The sequence below is a fragment of the Fulmarus glacialis genome, unplaced genomic scaffold (genome assembly GCF_000690835.1).
Source record: "Fulmarus glacialis isolate BGI_N327 unplaced genomic scaffold, ASM69083v1 scaffold12688, whole genome shotgun sequence".
NCBI lineage: Eukaryota > Metazoa > Chordata > Aves > Procellariiformes > Procellariidae > Fulmarus > Fulmarus glacialis.
The window spans coordinates 19,832-38,423 of NW_009229033.1; the positions used below are offsets into that span (position 1 = coordinate 19,832).

Below are 18,592 nucleotides of genomic sequence, written 5' to 3' on the forward strand. Positions count from 1 at the left end.
GAATCTGACTTTCTTTTTCCTCTGCCTTTTGCAGAGACAGTATTAATTTTTTTTTTTTTAATGGCAGTTTAATAACTTCATTTTACTGATAAATTGGAATGGATCTCTGATATCTAGGGATTGGGACGATTTTCATTTTTAGTTGTCAGCAGTGAAAAATGGTGTTGCATGGCAGAAAGCCAATTAAATTATGTCAGTTTATTTTACTACTTTTAATAATTTGTGAATTTGTCTTGTAATCATGGTGTTTCCCTACTTCCTACCTTGGTACTGGGCAGACTGCATGGGCCGCTTCCTATTTTTATTGCAGGGTCTGGTTCGCTTACAGCTGCGTTCACTCATTTCTCTCTTACATCTGAGAGTCTTATCTCACTGCTGGAGCCAGACTTCGAGAGAGGTTTTTACAGTCTTAATCCAGCTCATAGCCAGAATGGCTCTAGTTTGAATGTAGTACCATACGTGGGAAGACCAGATGCCATCTTTATGATCAGTGCATCTTTAGCAGACCCTGTCTGGATTGATCTAACTCTGATAGCAGGCTTTTGGAGATGGAGCCTGTACTTGAAATATCGAAATACTTGATTCCCCCCTTATTTCTGGCAGGCTGTACCTCTTTGCTTCAGCTCTTTGTAAGAGGTCTTTCATCCTATGAAAACTTTGTTTGAGAGGGACCTGCAAACAAGCAGGGGGATTTCTGTTAAACATTTAATTATGATCAGTTGTTGATACTTGTCTGAAGGAATGAAATCAGCACAGAAAGCTGGAATAAGTTTTTGTGTGTGTGTGTGTCCTGTTACACAGTTGGCTTCTATAGCAAACACAGCATTTTATGTTGAACAGATAGTTCCAAGCTGTTGTGGTTTACCCCCAGCCGGCCACTGAGCACCACGCAGCCACTCGGTCACTCCCCCCCAGGTGGGATGGGGGAGAGAATCAGAAGGGTAAAAGTAAGAAAGCTCGTGGGTTGAGATAAAGACAGTTAAACCACGACACAAGCCTTTAAGTGAGAAATTTCAACTTAGGATATTAAATGTTAGGTAGAGGTTATTTTTTTTTTCTTTTCTTTTTGAGTTATCAAAGAACTCAAAGATACTACAGTCAGGGATAATTGTAGGGACTTCATAGTCTGATTTATAGCGGAAGTTGTAGAAAAACTTAGAGTGCAACAGAGGAAATATTTCTGTTGACCATGTTAATTATCAATCCAATCTATAATTATCAGTCCCATCTATCAATGTTTTCACATCAATATATTCCCCCTAAAATGGGTGCTTAAAAAAACCAAAATCCTGAGCTATGTTATGGGGAACGTGGCTGGCATGCAGTGCTGTTTAACCTTCCTTTGTTTCAGTTTTCGTACCAGTGTACAGTTGGAAGTACTAAAGTGGAGCTGCTTCCTATTAAGTAGATCTGAGGAGTCAGAAAATAAAATATGTATTTTAATTTGGTTACTTAAAGCTTGATGAGATGCTAATTCTCGAAGCACCTAATTTCTTACTTAAAATCGGGTAGCTTTTCTATGGAGTGGGCCTGTAACCTCTTGATTCTCATGGTGCTTGACCACTAATCCATGTGGCTGCCTATTCAACAGTAGTCATACTAGCCTGGCAGTGGAGATACTTTCAGTGCTTTGTTTACATTTTTTTTCTTTGTCATAATTTTTAGTTGAATGTTAAGGTTTGATTTATTTTTATTTTTAATTTTTTTTTAACTTGAGTTGCTCAATAGTTCATGTAGGACATAAGGGACCCTTAGAACCTGTTCTGACACCTCTTTTGCAATGCATATCAGTGAACATCATACAATAATTTTCTGTGTGAAAGCTGTAACTTATGTTTAAGGAAGATTGTTGGAGGAGGGGAGATACTCAGATTTAGTTTTGGCTTTGGAGGGTCGATGGCTGTGCCGAGCTTCTGGGGATAGGCTTAGTCTGTTGTTGAGGAACCCATTCGTTATTATTCTTTGAATATTCTGGCATACACTTTTTTTTAGAAAAAGTAAGTTTATAGACCATGTGACACTGCCTTAGTCCCTTCACCAATTCTTTTATTTAAGATGTGATAGACATTATAGGTTGTATGCACTGATGCTATTTTGTGGTTCTTTCTCAATTACTGTAGCATACAATCCACAGAATTTTTTTTTTTATCCTAATGGCCACATTGAAATTACATTTGAACTGCAAAAATTACAACTAATGGCTTCTGAACAGATAAATATTGAAGTTTAGATTGCACTGTAGTTACTCAGAAGCTTAAAAAACCCAGGCAAAAGACCCAAAGCTCAGTTCACTTAGTTTGCAAGATTTCTATTTTGTATTACAAAATGCAGCTTGTTTCATCATTTGCTTATGTGCAGCTTCTCAGGGAAGACAAGTGACTTGAAGTTTCCTGTCAGTGCTGCAGCTGTGAAAGTGAACCAGGGGGAAATGGCCACAGGTCTCGGTAAAACTGCTCTTCGTTAAACATGTGGGGTTTGCCACCTAAGTTGTAACATTTTGAGTGTGGTGGTTTGTACCTGGGAATTGAGTTACCAGCTCCATTTCTGAGGGCTGCGAAGTGATAATTCATAGTCAAGGAAGAATAATTGAAGCACAAGCATTTCCAGTTGCCTGGCACATTTCAGGGTATTGCTTCGGGTGACTTAAGTTCTGTGCTGGAAAGCTTTTTAATATAGAGATGATTTCACTGCCTTTGTGATCGTCCAAACACAGAAGTGGGTTTGTCCATTGTTGAACTTACCTGCTCTGAAAAATCTATGTATTAATCCCACAAAGTATAGTGTTGTGTGTATTTTCATGTCTGGTTTGTTTTCCGTCTTACTAATTTTTCGGATTAACCACCTCAGTGAACAGGACAGGAGTCACTACAGGGTTGACATGACTGAGTGAATGGGGGCATGTCCTTATTTTTCTGAAATCCGAGAAGCTTGATTGTCCAAAACTCATCTCTTGGATCTGTGGGACTGTCTGAAATTGGAAGCATGTTTAGATCCGGTGGAAACTTCCTGCTTTATCCATGTCAGTTTTGCTACAGGTTGAAGAAAGGTCCTCAGCTTTTTTTTGGGGGGAGGGAATCTCCCCTTCCCTTACTGCTATGTTTCTGAATGTTTTATAACTCTTCTGGGTTATAACTTATTTTAAGTATTGATATACCCTGGAGGTTTGCAGAGGGGAGGAAAATACAGCATCTTTTCTTGCTTAAATTGATTAAGATATTCCCACTGTACCTGACCCAGGTTTTTCTACTAAAAATTAATATTATTAATATGTGGGGTTTTTTTTCATTTTGCAAGAAGTGACTATAAACACTCTGAACAATGTACCATTCCTATTTTTCTTAAAGAAAAATAAAACAAAAATTGACAGACATAGCAGTCCAGCTTAGCTAAGACTATGTATTAGTCCTTTGCCTCACTACACTTTCCATTCCATCTCATTTGATGACAACTGTGGCAAAAGTATCCCTTTTCTTTCTAATTCTGTAAGGTAATATATTAGATGCAGAGTGATAGGCATTTTTTCGTGCTTGTCCATGCAGACCGGTGGAAGACCTTCAGCATTGCCAGAATTGGCGAATGCCTCACTGGTAAGCGGGCAACTCACACCTTAGTCTGCGCAACAGCCGAGTTCCCTAGATGTGCTTATTTTGCAGTTACCTTGGCTTACCTGTTGCCTGAGATAGTCATAACGAGTAAAACTTGTCATCAAGTTTTATCTTGTAGGTGCATCAGCCATCACTATAATACCCTTTTTCCTGTGGTTGGAAGGGCTTGGGTGGCTGTGAGGAAAATGTTTTATTTTATACTGCATATATAAAGTATTGCATGTGTTATATTTTATGTTAAAATAGTTTTTCTCAAAATACTAATAAAACCACTTTCTTCAGATACCAGTTTTTTCACTCCAAGTGGAGGACATAAGCTAGTGAGCAAAATTGTATTTCTGTCTTCACTCTTACCATTGATACTACTACTGTGTTCTGTACTGAGGTGACAGGAGGAGCTGTGCTTATTCAACTTAAAAATATTTGTTATTCTCTGTCTGAGCTAATTGGGGTACTTCTTCCTTTGATGGCATGAGGCCTCTTCTTCTTCAGGTATGTTCTTTAATGCTCCGATTGCTATGGTGCTATATTGCTTGTTCTTACAGGCTGTTGATTTTTCTTATGAAAAAACAGGGACTTAAGCCCAACATATCAGTGGTGCATACTTGTACAATAAAACAGCTTCTTACTGTATGTTTTTAATAGCTTGCTCCATTTGTTTCTAACTTTAGATGTGAATTTGCTGCCTTTCAGGATGAGGGTTACAAATGTGTGAAGCTATACAAAACCTTGTGAGAGTAATAAAAATGGAGAAGAACCCCAACGTGGCTCTTTCTCACTGCATAGGAACAGAAGCAAGAATACCAAAAGTGCTATTGAAAGTTGTTGACTAACCTGCACTTAAACCTTCAAGGACAGTTCCCTATTTTCCTGATCAGGCTGTTGCAAAGTTTTGTTCCTTTTACCTTACTTCTCTCCATACATAAGTAATGTTGTTTTTTTTTTTTTTTTTAAATTTAGCCAGGTTTTTTTTCCAGTCCCTGGCAGAAATAGACAACTCTTTACTTATTATTGTGTCTATAACTGATTCCGTTTTAGGTGTTTGAAGACAATTCCTTCTCCCAGCCACTTTTGGGGTTTAATGATGCAGCTAAACCTCCTTTAGAGCTAGCAGGTTCTGAAAGAGAAGGACCTGCTCTCCTGTCTCCTAAGTCAGTCAGACACTTCAAAGGCATCTCTGACTGACCTTGCAGTGACCTGCAATCACCTAGAGGGTCCAAATATGGGGTGGTTTTGTTTGTTTTTTGTTTTTAAAGTCTCAGTGGGATTAATTTACTGCCATTCTAGTTTCTTCCCTCAGCTTGCTGCAGGGTCACATCAGCATCACGGGGGCCGAGGGGAAGGGAGATGGAGTCGCTCTTGGTAGCGGGCGGCTGGTAGACCAGCTTAGCTATATCTTAAAATTGTATCAGTAGTCTTTTATTTTCTGAAATAAATAAATTTGTGTTTCTTCTTGTTTTCTAAACATTGAGTTGTTGGCTGAGTCCTTTGAAGTGTGTGCTTTATTAATTTGGTGACATGAACTGAATTAGCAAAAGCATTTGCTGATCTTCTGGTATAAGCAGAATTGCCAGTGTGGCTTCTGCCTTTCTGCACAAAGGAAATTCTTTGCTTGTGTGCATGGGGAGTTAGGGTAACTAACTCATTTAAAACAGTAAATGACTCTTCTCTTGGCTTCCCTTTCTGCTAAGATGAGCAAACCAGTTTTTCCAAAAGGAAAAAGAACAAAAGAGATTTTTTCTTTTTTTTTAATAGTAGATATTCTGATGTGTTAAAAAGGATAGCTATTGAAAAATTTGCCTGAAATTAAAAATATGGAAACAATCAGGACTTTGCGTGAACAGACTTAAGAACAATTACATCTTGAGATTCATATTTTCCTAACCTAGGTCTGTTTTATCTTAGAGTATGAAAAAATTACTTAATGAACAGGTTTTGTCATAATTTTTTAGACTTTGGGTGTATAATTTGATTTTTGGTTTGTAGAGGTATAGAGCTAGCATGACAGTATGTAAAATGTGGTTCTTCAAAACATGTATTTTGAAAGTGTATAGCCAGTCAGGATCCCTAGAATATACTTTCCAGGTGTTGCTCTATGTATAAATTGGGCAGTACTGAAACTTGTTTCTCAGGTTTTTAATACAATGTTTATGGAAGGTAATGTAAATAGCCACACTGGCTGTTTTCTGAAGGGATTGCCTGTTTATTCCCAAGTGGGACATTCTAATCAAGGAAACTGCCCACTGGAGATTTGGGACACATGAGTAGCGCAGTACCTTGGGAATAGTAGTTGCAAGTAAGAAACTCAGGGAAAGCTCTGAGAAGCAGATGTGGAGGGTAGCAGCTGCCTATTAAACTGTGTGAAGTACAGCTGCCTGGGTGTTCAGGAAAGGATAGAGCTTACCGGTTGCACAACAGAATATATTCTTGTTAATATATTAGTAAGGCAAGCCAACAGAAATTATTCCAGTATCTGATTTCATGCTATACCATGGTTTCTTCCTAGGCCAGTTAGCTGTGTTATTCACTGGGGTTTGCCGCCTTAATTTATTCCCATAACACATTTCCAGTATACCAGTAAGTGTGCTGATATGTTAGCATTGCTCATACTGTTTGAATACTGGTGATGTTCTGCAGCTGCATATGTTTTTAAAAACTTCTAAGTGTTGCAGTTCATAAGCTCAAGAAGATATTTTGAAATTATTCTAACACCTAACAAAGAAATACTAGCATAACAAATGCTTGCAGAATTTGCTGCCACAAGCAACATTTAGTGAAGCAGAGTTTCACACAAGTAAAATCTGCTTTTACAGCAGAGGAAAAGGACAACAGCTGTAAATTGTGTGGGAGTTCTGCATTTTCTTGTCAAGTATTTGGGATTAAATACCCTTTCTGACAGAACACAGATTTGATGACTGCTGTGTTTTAGAACTCTCTCTTGCAAATTGTTCTTTTCTCTAGTTTTTTAAAAAAAAAACCTTAATATTTGGAAAGTGAACCATTAATATACACATATATAGTTTTAAAATTCTTAATGGCTCTGGCTTTTTCCTTCTCTTTGAAATAGAATATTACAATTTTTGTTCTACTAAGTTATGGCTTTTTGGTAACTTGCATGGTAGCAGTTACATTTCATTCTGTTTGATCAAATAGCGCTCAAGTTATCTTATACGCTTTTGAGCTTGCCCAGTAATACAACTTTAGTAACTTTTGAATAACTTGGGAGTCTTATCAGAGGTGATGTTTACTTTCCCATCTGCACTTTCCATGGGTGCCTGGCTTTACACTGCTTTGTGTAAGCGCTGGACCCTCAAAAGTACACTTAAATGCTATGGGATCTGTACTTTTGAAAATGTAAAGTGTAGAAAAAATTGCTATTCAGTTTGAAGTGACTTATACTAATGGAAAGTTTTTCTCGACCTTTAGCTATTATGAGTTCAAATAACAGCATTCTACCCTGCAATAATATTTCATAGGAACTAACTTTTTAGACGTGCGATGGTACTGTAATGGTGACAACATAGAAGATGTTAATAATCTCTCTTAAAAAATACTTTGACCTCTCTGAGGCAAGTGAGATGTATGGCTATACATTAAAGCAGTTAAAACAGTAAATGGCTTGTTAAGTTAGGGCTCTCCAGTACTCCTGAAACTTTTAAGAGATTATTCTGCTGTATCGGTTATTCTGCTGTAACACTTCTAAAACAACTAAAGAACTTGGTGTTCTCTTGTGATACTGCCCTTCTGAAAAGCAGTAGCTGTTGGCATATTACAGGACAGTTTTCCACTGGAGAAAGCAAGTTAGGTTTTTCTGGTGTTTTCTTAGTGTGCTATCTTAGTTTTTATAGAAAATAGTCCTCGGGAGACATCATGAATGACTCCCAACAGCTTTATTCTTCACAGATCTGCATTCAAACATGTACTGCGGGTTCCCCAGAGGTCAAGAATTGACAGCAGTTAAACGCACAATGAACTTGGTGTTTCTACTAGTATTGTTGAAACGTCTTTATTACAGAACCAACTTGATACTACTTCCATGAAGGTGGAGGAAAAATAAGTGTGTAAGTCTACTACTGCATGGCATGTCCAGGTTGTTCAAGATGCTGGTTAAATTTCTGAAATAGGTTACAGATACTACATTATGTCTGCTGAAAGTATCAGTGTTTTATATGGTGAAGTGGACAGGGTAAAAAAGGGATGAAGGAAATTCACTGGCTGACTTTTCAACACACTTAAATTTGGCCACTCTTCCCTAATTGGGGTAAGCTTGCTGTGTAAGCATGTATGAAGTAAAGTGTTTCATATAGTATTTAAATTTTCTACTATAGGAAAAGCAGCTTTGTCTATGCCCTTGGACAAAAGCTTTTTTATGGAAGGGAGAAGCTAGACTGTGCGAGTGGCAAAGTACAAGTACGGTAAACACTGTCATCTTTGTGCGTGTTTTACAAAGGATCCCATTGTAAGATCTTATTTCAGTTTTTTAAAATATTTGACATCACTGTTGCAATCCTTCAATCAATTATATACTTTCTTCTATTGCTATAAACTTCCTAAGTTCATATGTAATAGTTTTGCTCACTGAGATGGTCATGAGCACTACAGAAATGTAAATGGGAAATCTGTAGAGTGTGCAGGAAAAAAAGGTTTTCCATCACTTTTCTTTGACCGGCTGCTTATGATGGATGGTCTGGGAGCGGTGTCTCTGGTACTCGGAGGCAGCCAGCGGCCCCTCCGTAGCAGGACACTGGCAAACCAGAGCGCGAGCCCTCCTGCTGCAGCCGCTTTCCGCTTCTGTTCCTAAGAGCTTGCGAATGTGACAGAGGAAGCCACCTCTTGGCTTTCCGTGCTGCAGGGTTTTTGCAGTTCAATTTAATGAATCATTGTCTTGATGAGTGTGAAAATAACTTAAGTCACTTCTTTTGGGCTACCGAGAAAAGGGATTGTATTTAGTTTTAGAGGCTTTTTGCTACGCATCTAGATTTTTATTTTTTTTAATTGATAAGGCATTACAATATCACCAGATAAAGATTTATATTTTCAGCAACTTTGGGAATTTTTTTTTTGTGTTATGGGAGAGCTAAAGAAGAAGGGAACTTAAATGGCTGAAGTAACACAAGCGCATTCTGGCAGAACACGATGTCCTATGTACTAAGACTCTTTGTTTCATAATCTAGTTTCATAAAACAAAATATTAATAGATGTATTTATATTAAAATGAATTGTATGTAAGTATCTCCAGAAATAGAAGAAAGTAATAGCTCAGCCTGTAATTCAGTGTAAGTAAAATGCAAAATTGACCAAAAGATAGAATTAGCAAAAGTAAATCGGATGCTTAATTTTACTGTTTTCAATCTGATGGAAAGTTATTGGCTAGCCATTTTAAAAAATTACTTTGAGTGTATGTGCTTAACTTTTAAATGGGACATTTTAAACATTTAACTGTTGAATGGCCTTTACTAGGCAAATATATTTGAATGATTTGTACAGGATGATTTTAATTCTGCACTGCTTTGCAATGTCATTTATTTTTTTCTTATCACTGTAATAGCAAATCAACTGAACATGAAAACTTCAATGCAGTTAAATAATACTTGCACTATTATAGCTTGTCCAAAATTTATAGTCAAATATTAACAGGCTTATAATATTTACTGTCATCTTTTTATGCATTCCTTAGACTTAGTGTGAATTATCCAGTTAAGGTTGGAGGTTAGTGCGTAAAAAAATTGTTTGGGTTCCCATTTCAATTTGGCTTATTAAATTAGTTTGCTATCTTCACCTCTGAGGTAGTAAAGGACTTGCTGAAAAATCTCCTTCATGGATTTTTGGGTATTACAGTAAGTTTTAAATGTGCCTGAATGTGTTAGAAAGAAAGTAGGGTCCAAAACAGGTTTGTAAAAACATAACCCAAGAGCAGAAAGAGGAAGGAGGAGACGAGCTAATTATTCCAGTTGAAGCTGTCACTTCGTGAAAATGAAACTGTAGAGTTTTTGAGATTTCTTTTATATCATTCCTGTTGAATAAAGCTGGTATTGAAGTCCCAGGCCTTACTAAAAGGACAGTGGCAATTCCTTGGCAAGAAGCTCGGTTGTTGAGGGAACTCAGATGCTTCGTTCCCTGTCTCGGGATGCTGTGGGATGTGCCTGTTCTCGTTTCTTCGGCTTGCTGCTGCAAAGAGCTGGTATTCCCTCGTTTTCCTTTAGTGTAAGCTCTTCCTTTGCATAAGTATGGACAATCTGTTGCTTGTAACTTCATAAAGTGTATTAAGATGAGATTTGCTTTTTTTTTTTTAATACGTTTTTTTCATTTTTAGCAGCTAGTTTCAGCAATCCGAATGCTGCTATGGAAATGGAAGCTTTTAATTTCAAGTTCATAACACTAAGAAAAGCTGCAAACAGAGGCATGACAACTAAAGCAATTTATTTGTAAAGGAGGGAAAATCATGTGTGGTAGGTCATTTTTTGCAGGCTAGCATTGCAGTCGTTCTTTAAGCAGTTGTTATGTTCTAGAAGTTTTTGTCTTGGATTTAAGTATTGTAAAAGGAAAAAGGTAATTGCCATTTGCAAGGAAACTTTGTTTTCTGTCTCTTAATTGCTGGCATCCTCAATCAGTTTGTTCTCATTGCATGAAAATAAACCAAAAGCATTTTTAGGTGGTGGATAGGGAAGAGGTCTGTAGTCCTTGTTTCTCCCAGAACTGCAGTCTTACCCTGCTGGAATGCACCGAACTTTTTTTTTTAAATTTGCTTTAATTTTGAATGCTTAAACAAATACTGCTATCTAAAAAAAGCCATTTATATAAGGTAACATTAAAATTTTAAGGTATCCTTTGAGAAGCTGATACGCATTTTGGTAATGAAAAGTACCTTGTGAAGTATAGTAAGTTTGCTTTTCATTGCACTGAGTTCAAGTGTTCAGAGGCCTGATAGCGTGTCTGCGGCCTTTGTTGAAAATGTTGACTGTTCATTCATGAATGATTAACAGGTTGTTTTATTTAAAGGCACGTATCTGCTTCCTACTGTGTCAGTATAAAAACTATGTTCTGAAAAAGCTGTGTGTACAGTCCCTATTTAAAGAATGTTTTGTGTTGATCCTGGAAACTTTGTCCTGCCTGCATGAAACTCTCTTCCTTATCAGTTTGCAAGGATTTAGTGCTAGCAGACTTTTCTGTGAGACTGAACTTAAATACAGCAGATTTCTAAAGTATTAAAATACAGAGCATTACTGAGCTCAGGGAGAGGTCCTTATATTCATAAAGTTGTCATAGTGCTTAATGGGCTGTACGATTTTCATTCAAGTTGTAGCATCATAGAATTATTTCTGCTTTCTAATTTTTACTACTTTTCTAGCAAGCGTCCTTCACTGTTCTTAGCAGGAGAAAGCAACATGAAAAAGTCTGAAATCCATATCAAATAGCAAATGAATGTTGAAATATTTTGAGTATAAGGCATTTTGTGTGTGCGTGCATGGGCATGTTGAAGGACGTGTTCTTGTGATTCTGATAGTGAGAAGACAAGGAGTCTCTTTTGGTAGATTTAATTCCATGTTTATGAGCATTCGGAGCTTGTTAGTGCGAAAATGAAGCTCAGGGAGTGAAGCTGTAGCTGGAAATCCTCATGTATGTACAGAGCTATTTAGAGTTCAGCATATATTTAAATTTCCCTTAACTGTGTATGTCTGGTTTTGGGAAAACAGCCATGGAAGTGGTCAAAAACTATTTTGATCTAGGTAATGCTTTATCTATTCAAATTTATACATTGGTAATGAGTAATGGGTTTGGTAAATGAAAGGAATACAGTTAAACTAATACGCTTTTTGGCTTGAAACTATTAAAGGTTTTTGCAGAACACGGTCTGAACTTAAAGCAGTCACTTTAAATGAAACGGCGTGCTGGTGTAGGGACTGGGAGCTCTACAGGGACATCCGGTGGGACCTGCCTCTCTGCGGGCTCTCCTTCCCACCTTGGGTGGGGGGAGGATGGACCTTCCTGCCAACACTGATATAGAAAGTACACTAAAGTTAGTTTCAGTAAAACTTTGAGCTTTCTAAAAGCTGTTTTTCTCATCAATAAATGAGAAATTCTTCACAAAATTAGCCTTGATATGGTTGGGTGCTGTTGAACTGAGCATTATTGTAGACACAACAACATACCTCGTTGCGTGGCTCGAGGTATGAGGAAGTATTATTGTACGCTACGTGGTTATTTAAAATAGTTCCTGATAAGAAAGTTGTATCCCTCAAAGATGGGCTTATGAACTAAGCTGTGTGTTGTAGTTAGATTGATGGCTTTGCATTTTTTTTTTATGCTTCGCTGAAAGCAGTGACTTGCAGGTGCCTTCCAAAAATCTTACAATTCTCTCAGAAGAGAGAGCAACAGGGAATGAAAGTAGTTGGAGGCTTGGTTGGCAGCACAGTTAGCTGCCTTGTTTGTTATTCAGGACAAAAGTTCTGGCTTTCCCTTGAAAACCAGAAATCAGTATATTGAGTTTGGAAGTACTAAGCATTCAGACGAAAACCCCTCATTACGCTTTCATATCATGTTACTGTTTTAAACTTAACTAGTATGCTGCCTGAGTTATGTGGCAGTATGTTGGCTGGAGCTTCCGGTATTGGCTTAGCACATGCAGGTCCTGCAGTTTCATTTGGAGTTGTTCCGGTTATAATGCTGAAACCGTTGAAAACCTCAGTGTGAAACCTCTGAGCCATATTCCTATGTGTTGCTTGAGAAAATGTTCTAAAAACTGTGTCATAGGCTTTCTATTTGGAAAACACTTTTATTAATACACAGAACTGTTCTTTAATAATGGCACTTCATTGTCTTAATTAAAACAAAAAAGCAACTGGCAAATGCAGTCCAGACAGCAAAGCCTTCTTATTGCCTTGTGTGGAAGAGCAATTTTAGGAGGGCACAAGTGTTGTGCAAGCCACCGGCCTCCTGCCGCAGCAGCAGGGCACTTGGTGGTGTTGCTTTTGCCGTTTCCTTGAAATAGAGGAAGAACCTTGAAGGTTTGTGCATTCCCCGGTGCAGGTGTACGTTGCTTTAAATGACAAGCCCGGTGGTTTAATGGCAGGACGATTTACGTGGGAAATGCAGCTCTGCAGGCCAATTGGGAAACGAATGCAGAAACTGTGCTCTTGAATGAGGAGACCTCAAGGTTACTCTCCCAGCATCCCAGAGAATCGGGGTTCATCCCTGAAGACAGTGGGGTGATGCTTCGTTCATAGGAGCATTCCTTATGCTGTTAGTGCTCTCAAGAGCAACTCTACCAAAGGCAGCCATTCGACCCTCCTCAGAAAGAAAAAGCGGGATGGGGGGGGAGACTTGGGTAGTAGAAAAATAGTATTTTACTGTTCATCAAGTTTTGTAACAGATTTTTTTTTTTTCCTTTGAATTAGGTAGAGAAGGATACTAATTGTTTTTGGCGCTCCGATTTTGCCAGTGCTGCAACTTCCCCCCACCCCCCCACCCGACCTTGTGGTTTGCCTTAAACATACTGTACTTGCTATATCTAGTAAGCTGTGTTTTCTCTTTTAAAGGCACACAAAACAAGTCTATGCCCGTTTTAATCTCATTAAGTTCCTCCCTGGCTGTTTCCCCTTTTGGGTGGATATTGCCCATATTTGGTTTTAGCTATGGTGCAATCAGTTTATATCTGATTGTGTGGTATAATATGCTGTCTTGCCTGAGCAAACCTCGATAATTTATGATTAGATGTGGCCTAGATTAGCAGCTTATGATTTTAATGTTTAAAAGTACATTATAAAAGATCTTTTATGTAATGCAATATGTTATTTTTTTCCTGTGAAAGATGCAACAAGAGTCACAAGGACTTGCCTGCAGCAAAGCTTCTGAATTAAAACCAAGCAGGGGGAAGGGATGGTATAAATTATATAGTTCCTTCCTTTAGAGTACCTAAATAATGTGCCCTAAAATACAGAGATAGCAGTGCATTACCAGGAAACTATTCAATTTGGTTTAATAACAAGCTGCTTTCACAATCTCATAATCACAGCTTTCGTGAAAACACATGCTCTTATATTCTGCATGGTGTGTTTTATATACTTGTATTATACTTTAAAAGTTGAGCATCTGAAAGAGTATTTCTTTCCTAAACACTTCAGTGGCTTATTCGAAAGTACTCATGGTTTCAGTGAGTGCCATGGACTTTTAACCATGCTTTTTGCTGGCCTTCATGTTAGCCAAACTATTTATTAATAAGAAATTGTCATTAGTGTTTTGTTTTCTTGTAGGTATTTGTTGTTCTGTTTGTGTGCATGTATATGAATAAAATTAGGTGGATAAGAATATCCACTTAATTTCTGTAAGAAGAGAGTGGTAATCAGAACACTTGGTGATATTGCCCAAAATATTTTTAAATAAGCATCTGTTTGAGCATCTGTTTGGAAAGGCATACTGGTAAACCATCCAGGTGCTTTCCAGAGTTCCTTAGTCACAACATTGTGCTCATCTTTCCAACTGAACTGTCTGTTTAGATCTTGCTGAGGAGATAAAAGTGCTGCTTTACATTCACCATCATCTGTGTTAGCAGTGAGGGGGAAAGGTTGGGGGACCATCTTTGCCTAACAAGTGGCATCTCAGAAATGCTACGTTCTGTCTTGAACAAGACCACATTACTTACAGTTCCTGAGCAATACTTCAACTGTAAAGCTGAAGTTTTTCAACAAGGAAAGCATATAATTATTTTGATGATGATTCCAGTGTGTGTCAAATCCACTGCAAGGCATAATTATCAGCTGTTATCTGGAGAAATGCTGAAAAATTGTTTCAGTATTAAATAAATACAGCTTGTGATTATTATCTGCCTTATAGTTAACAATCTAATGTTTTCACACCCCAGCATCTTGTGGCTGTCCTTTGTGCTTTTGTACTTAACAACAAAAAAGGGAGTTTGTTGGTTTGTTTTACTACTGTAATATATTCTGATTTGTAAGGGAGCATTCTAAAATTCATTTGCTCTTTAACAATACATTTCTTCTCTCAATAGCCAACTACTCCACCAAGCCAAGGGAGGCCTGATTCACCAGTTTATGCTAATTTACAAGAACTGAAAATATCTCAGTCTGCACTTCCACCACTACCTACAAGTGCTCCGGTCCAAATAAATGGGGAATGGGAAACCCATAAAGATACGACAGGACGCTGTTATTACTACAACAGAGGATCACAGGAACGAACCTGGAAACCTCCGCGGTGGGCCCGAGATGCAAGCATTAATAAAGGGGATTCCCAGAGCCATGCAGATCATGAGGTAGTTCCTTCTGAGATCACAAGCAATGAGATTGTAATGCGTATGAATGCTGTTTTGCTATGGAATTTGGTATCGCTGAGTTTTGAGGTGTCAGGGAGTGTCTTCATTTGCCCTTTGGTCATGCGTCTTGGTATGGAGTAGTAAACAATTTACCTCTTCAATCGCTTTTGTGTACAGCAATGCGTACATGAACTGTGTACAAGAGTAGTAAGTTGTAAAAATGCCTTACAGTCCCTCAGCAGGTATTGCAGCTTTTCTCTTAAAGGTAAAGGAAAACTAAGATATCTTGAAACTAAAAGGACTATAAATGACAATAGAATAAGACAGCTATTGTAAATTTTCTGACATGGAGTGTGTTCTCTTTCCTAGTGTGTTTGGCACATTTTTGGGGGAAAAGGCGGGGAAAGGAAAGGGAGTGTGACAGTGCTTCTAGAAGCAGGATTTGTGGGGATGCATTGAAAAAGGCAAGGGGAATTATTTATTTTTATCACTATCAGTTAAATACACAGTAAAACAAAGGCAGGGGATATACAGGTGCTTGCTATTGCTTGGTTAATGCTGTGGCAGTAAATTTAAATATGAGATGTTTTTCTTATAGAGGAAAATATTTTCACAGAGAGGAATTAAGATGGATTTAGAGATTAAGATGGATGTAGAGAACTCCAGAGTTCTGGAGTAAAAAACAGACTTCATGGAGTTCCACAGCACTTTCCACCTGCATCAGAAATACTGACATAATTGAAGCTTCTATCAAATAAAAATATATTTTTTTTTTACTTAGATTTATACATACTATTAATAATTCTATGTATTAAGCATTAAGCCTAATATTCTACATAAGCATAAATTCTATATCTTAAGCATCTGTGATGCTTTTAAAATGTTTATTCTTTTAGAAAGGGGCATATGTGACTGTTCAAACTTGGAATTTTATTTAATTCATGAATTCTTAAAGAGGTGGAATAATCATGGTGAATGTAAAAAGTAAGTTTAGCTGGATAACTTTTTGCAGCATTTTATTTAACCATTTGCTTAGGAGATTTGAATTTACACACTTGTCAATGATTTCTGCCTTGGATAGCTGTAGAATGAACTAGGAGGAAGGGCAGTTAAAGGAGCAATGTTTTCTTATGAAATTGTGTTAACTTTGAGAAAATCCTTCTCTTCATTCTGTGAATGGTATCCTAGAGAACAGAAGATGAGCACATTAGAATTACCATGCTAGAAGCTCTGCCTAGCCAAGTGTCTAGGTCTAAAGGTAGCAAATGCTGATGGGGGAGGAAATCCACCCCAGCTTTTGGCAATTAGCTTTTGACTAGATTCTATTCAGGCCATATATGGATATAGATATATCAATGGATTAGGTATATCAATGGATTTTTTTTCATTATGCAAACTTTTTGCTTTTGCAAAATCTTTTGGCAAAGCTTTGCCGCGGAGCATGCGTTAGAGAGTTGAAGCTTACCATGAAGTTATTTTGTTAAAAGATGATTTGGGCTAATATTTGAGGTGCAGAATATATTCTGTGCAGCCAGTCACTAGGGAGAGCCAGGCAGTGGTGTGTGTTTATCTGAACTGCAGTGGTTCAGATAAAGCAAAGCAATAGCGGGAGATGAATATTACTATTTAAATATGCTTAAAATAGTGCTCTTGTGTTCAAACAGTACTTAGGTTAATCAGTTTCCTGACTGAAAGAAAAAAATAAAACATTTATCAAGAAATCTTCTACATATTTCACTTCTATATACCCTTTTCAAACATGTATAGTTTAGGTGGATTTCCTCCTGAGCCTATTACAATGTTTAGTTTTAAAATTTAATTGTGGACTGCTCAAGAATTTTAGATTGCTGGAAGCCCTGTCAGAGAAGTCTACGTCTGGGACAGTAGTGACAGAAACAGGAGAGAAAGGTAAAAGGGACCGTTTCATTGCCTTTGGCAATGGTCTTCATAGCAGCCATGACATCCGCAAGCATTTGAACAGCCACTTTTCTTGCCACAGGCTAGTGGCAGCAACAGGTAAACTGGTGAAATGTTTGTGGCTGTCACCTTTGGTATCTCTGACGGTTAATTTCTCACTGGCTGTCCTTTTGCTGGATAAGACTCTGTTTTTAGTCTGGATAAGGTGATTGCTTTTTTGAGTAGTAACTCTCCTTGTAGTACGTGCAACTGGCTTTCTGTTATCATCATTCTTCTTTCTTTTCATGGAACGGCTTCCAATAATTCTTCCTCCCCCTCCCCATCTGCAAATGATCCCTCTGACTCTTACTCATACGTCTGTACCACGACTTCACCACATGGTTGCGTGTTCAGAAAGCTTGATTTTTAAAAATCTTCTTTTATTGCCCAGAACGTACTTCAGCTCAGTTCTTCTGTTTATTTGCGATGCTTGAGGTATCACAGATTGGCCTTCAGACAGTTATATCTATCAAGTTTTCAGTCTTTGTAAGACCAATGGATGATGCATGTTTTGGTTAATTTTTTAACTAGACATAAGTTTGTATTTCCAGTAGCACAAGTTCCTTAAGTAATTTGTGTTCTCTCTGACTGGGTTATCAAAGTTTGAGTCTAGGGAGAGATACGTTGCAAGGCCATGTCAATCCACTTTCCAGCAGTCATGTGTTGATTTTGAAGCTGCTTAGCCCCCCTTTCTTTTCTGTTCTGCATTTGGGAGTGTACTTCACACTCCACTGTTCATGTTCACCTTTTCGTTTATGATCTCTGAGTACTTAAACCAAAATACTTAAAGGGTGAGATCCTGATCTAAGCTACAGTAAAATATAGGACATCCCAAATTTTGTCTGATTATGAAGACTTAGAGCAAATATGTCTTAATAATTAGTAAAAACAGATTTAATTTTTTATCATGAAGTTAAGTTGGGTTTTAGATACTAGTCTGAGTTATGCTCATTCCTTTCAGATTTAGGAATAAAAGAGCATATGCAGGAAGGTTAAATGCTGGTTGTATCTCTACTACTCAGAGCAGTTTGTATTGTATTAGGTAGCAAAATGGCAAGGTGATGTAAAAATGAGAACTGAATGATCATATATTCTAATACATGTGTAATATATTGGAACATGAAATAGCTTATAGTTGGTCTTAGAACTTTGTGATTAGGAAATTGAATTTTACTGGATAATTAAGAAGCGGCAAAATTGTGCCTAATAAGTCAAAGAAATTGGTAACAAAAAGAAAGTAAGTTTCTTTCACAAAGAAAACGGTTGTAGGTTATGGCAGTTGTTTGGATGGGGTGGGGGGAAGCAGTGAAGTCCTATTGACAGAGCCTCTGGGAAAGTGTATAAGATTTTGGAATTACAGATAAAATTTATCAGGGGTAGTGACTTGTTAATGTATTTGAGGAAGGAGTGCTTAACAGTAACTGGGAGAAATTTGCCAGTTAGTAAAGTTATTTAATTAAGGTGGACTGAAAAATGAATGAGATGTCATCGTATCAGAGAAAGGCAAACCTCTAATATCTAGCTAGGAGACCATAATGTGAAGTAGAGGCCAACAAATTAACCAGCAAGCTGTAAAAAAGCAACAGGATTTCATTTAAATTGAAAACTACATTTAAAACATGTGGCCAAGATGCAATTTTGTTCCCTGTTTTTTGTTTGAAAATAAACAGAGGGTAATAAAGGGATGCTAGCTTCTTTGTTAGTATTCTTTCTTATTATTTTGATTTTTAGAAGTAGTAGTAACTTCTAAAACTAGACTGGT

The 18,592-nt window shown here is 37.5% G+C and overlaps 1 protein-coding gene across 1 annotated transcript in view; it reads left to right on the plus strand.

Annotated features, from left to right (window-relative positions):
* The window catches only part of LOC104081100 (rho GTPase-activating protein 12-like), a 73,025-nt gene that overhangs the window by 14,266 nt on the left and 40,167 nt on the right, over positions 1-18,592 (plus strand). The window contains 1 exon segment of the mRNA XM_009583709.1: positions 14,611-14,874. Within this exon segment, the coding sequence (XP_009582004.1) occupies positions 14,611-14,874 (264 nt within the window).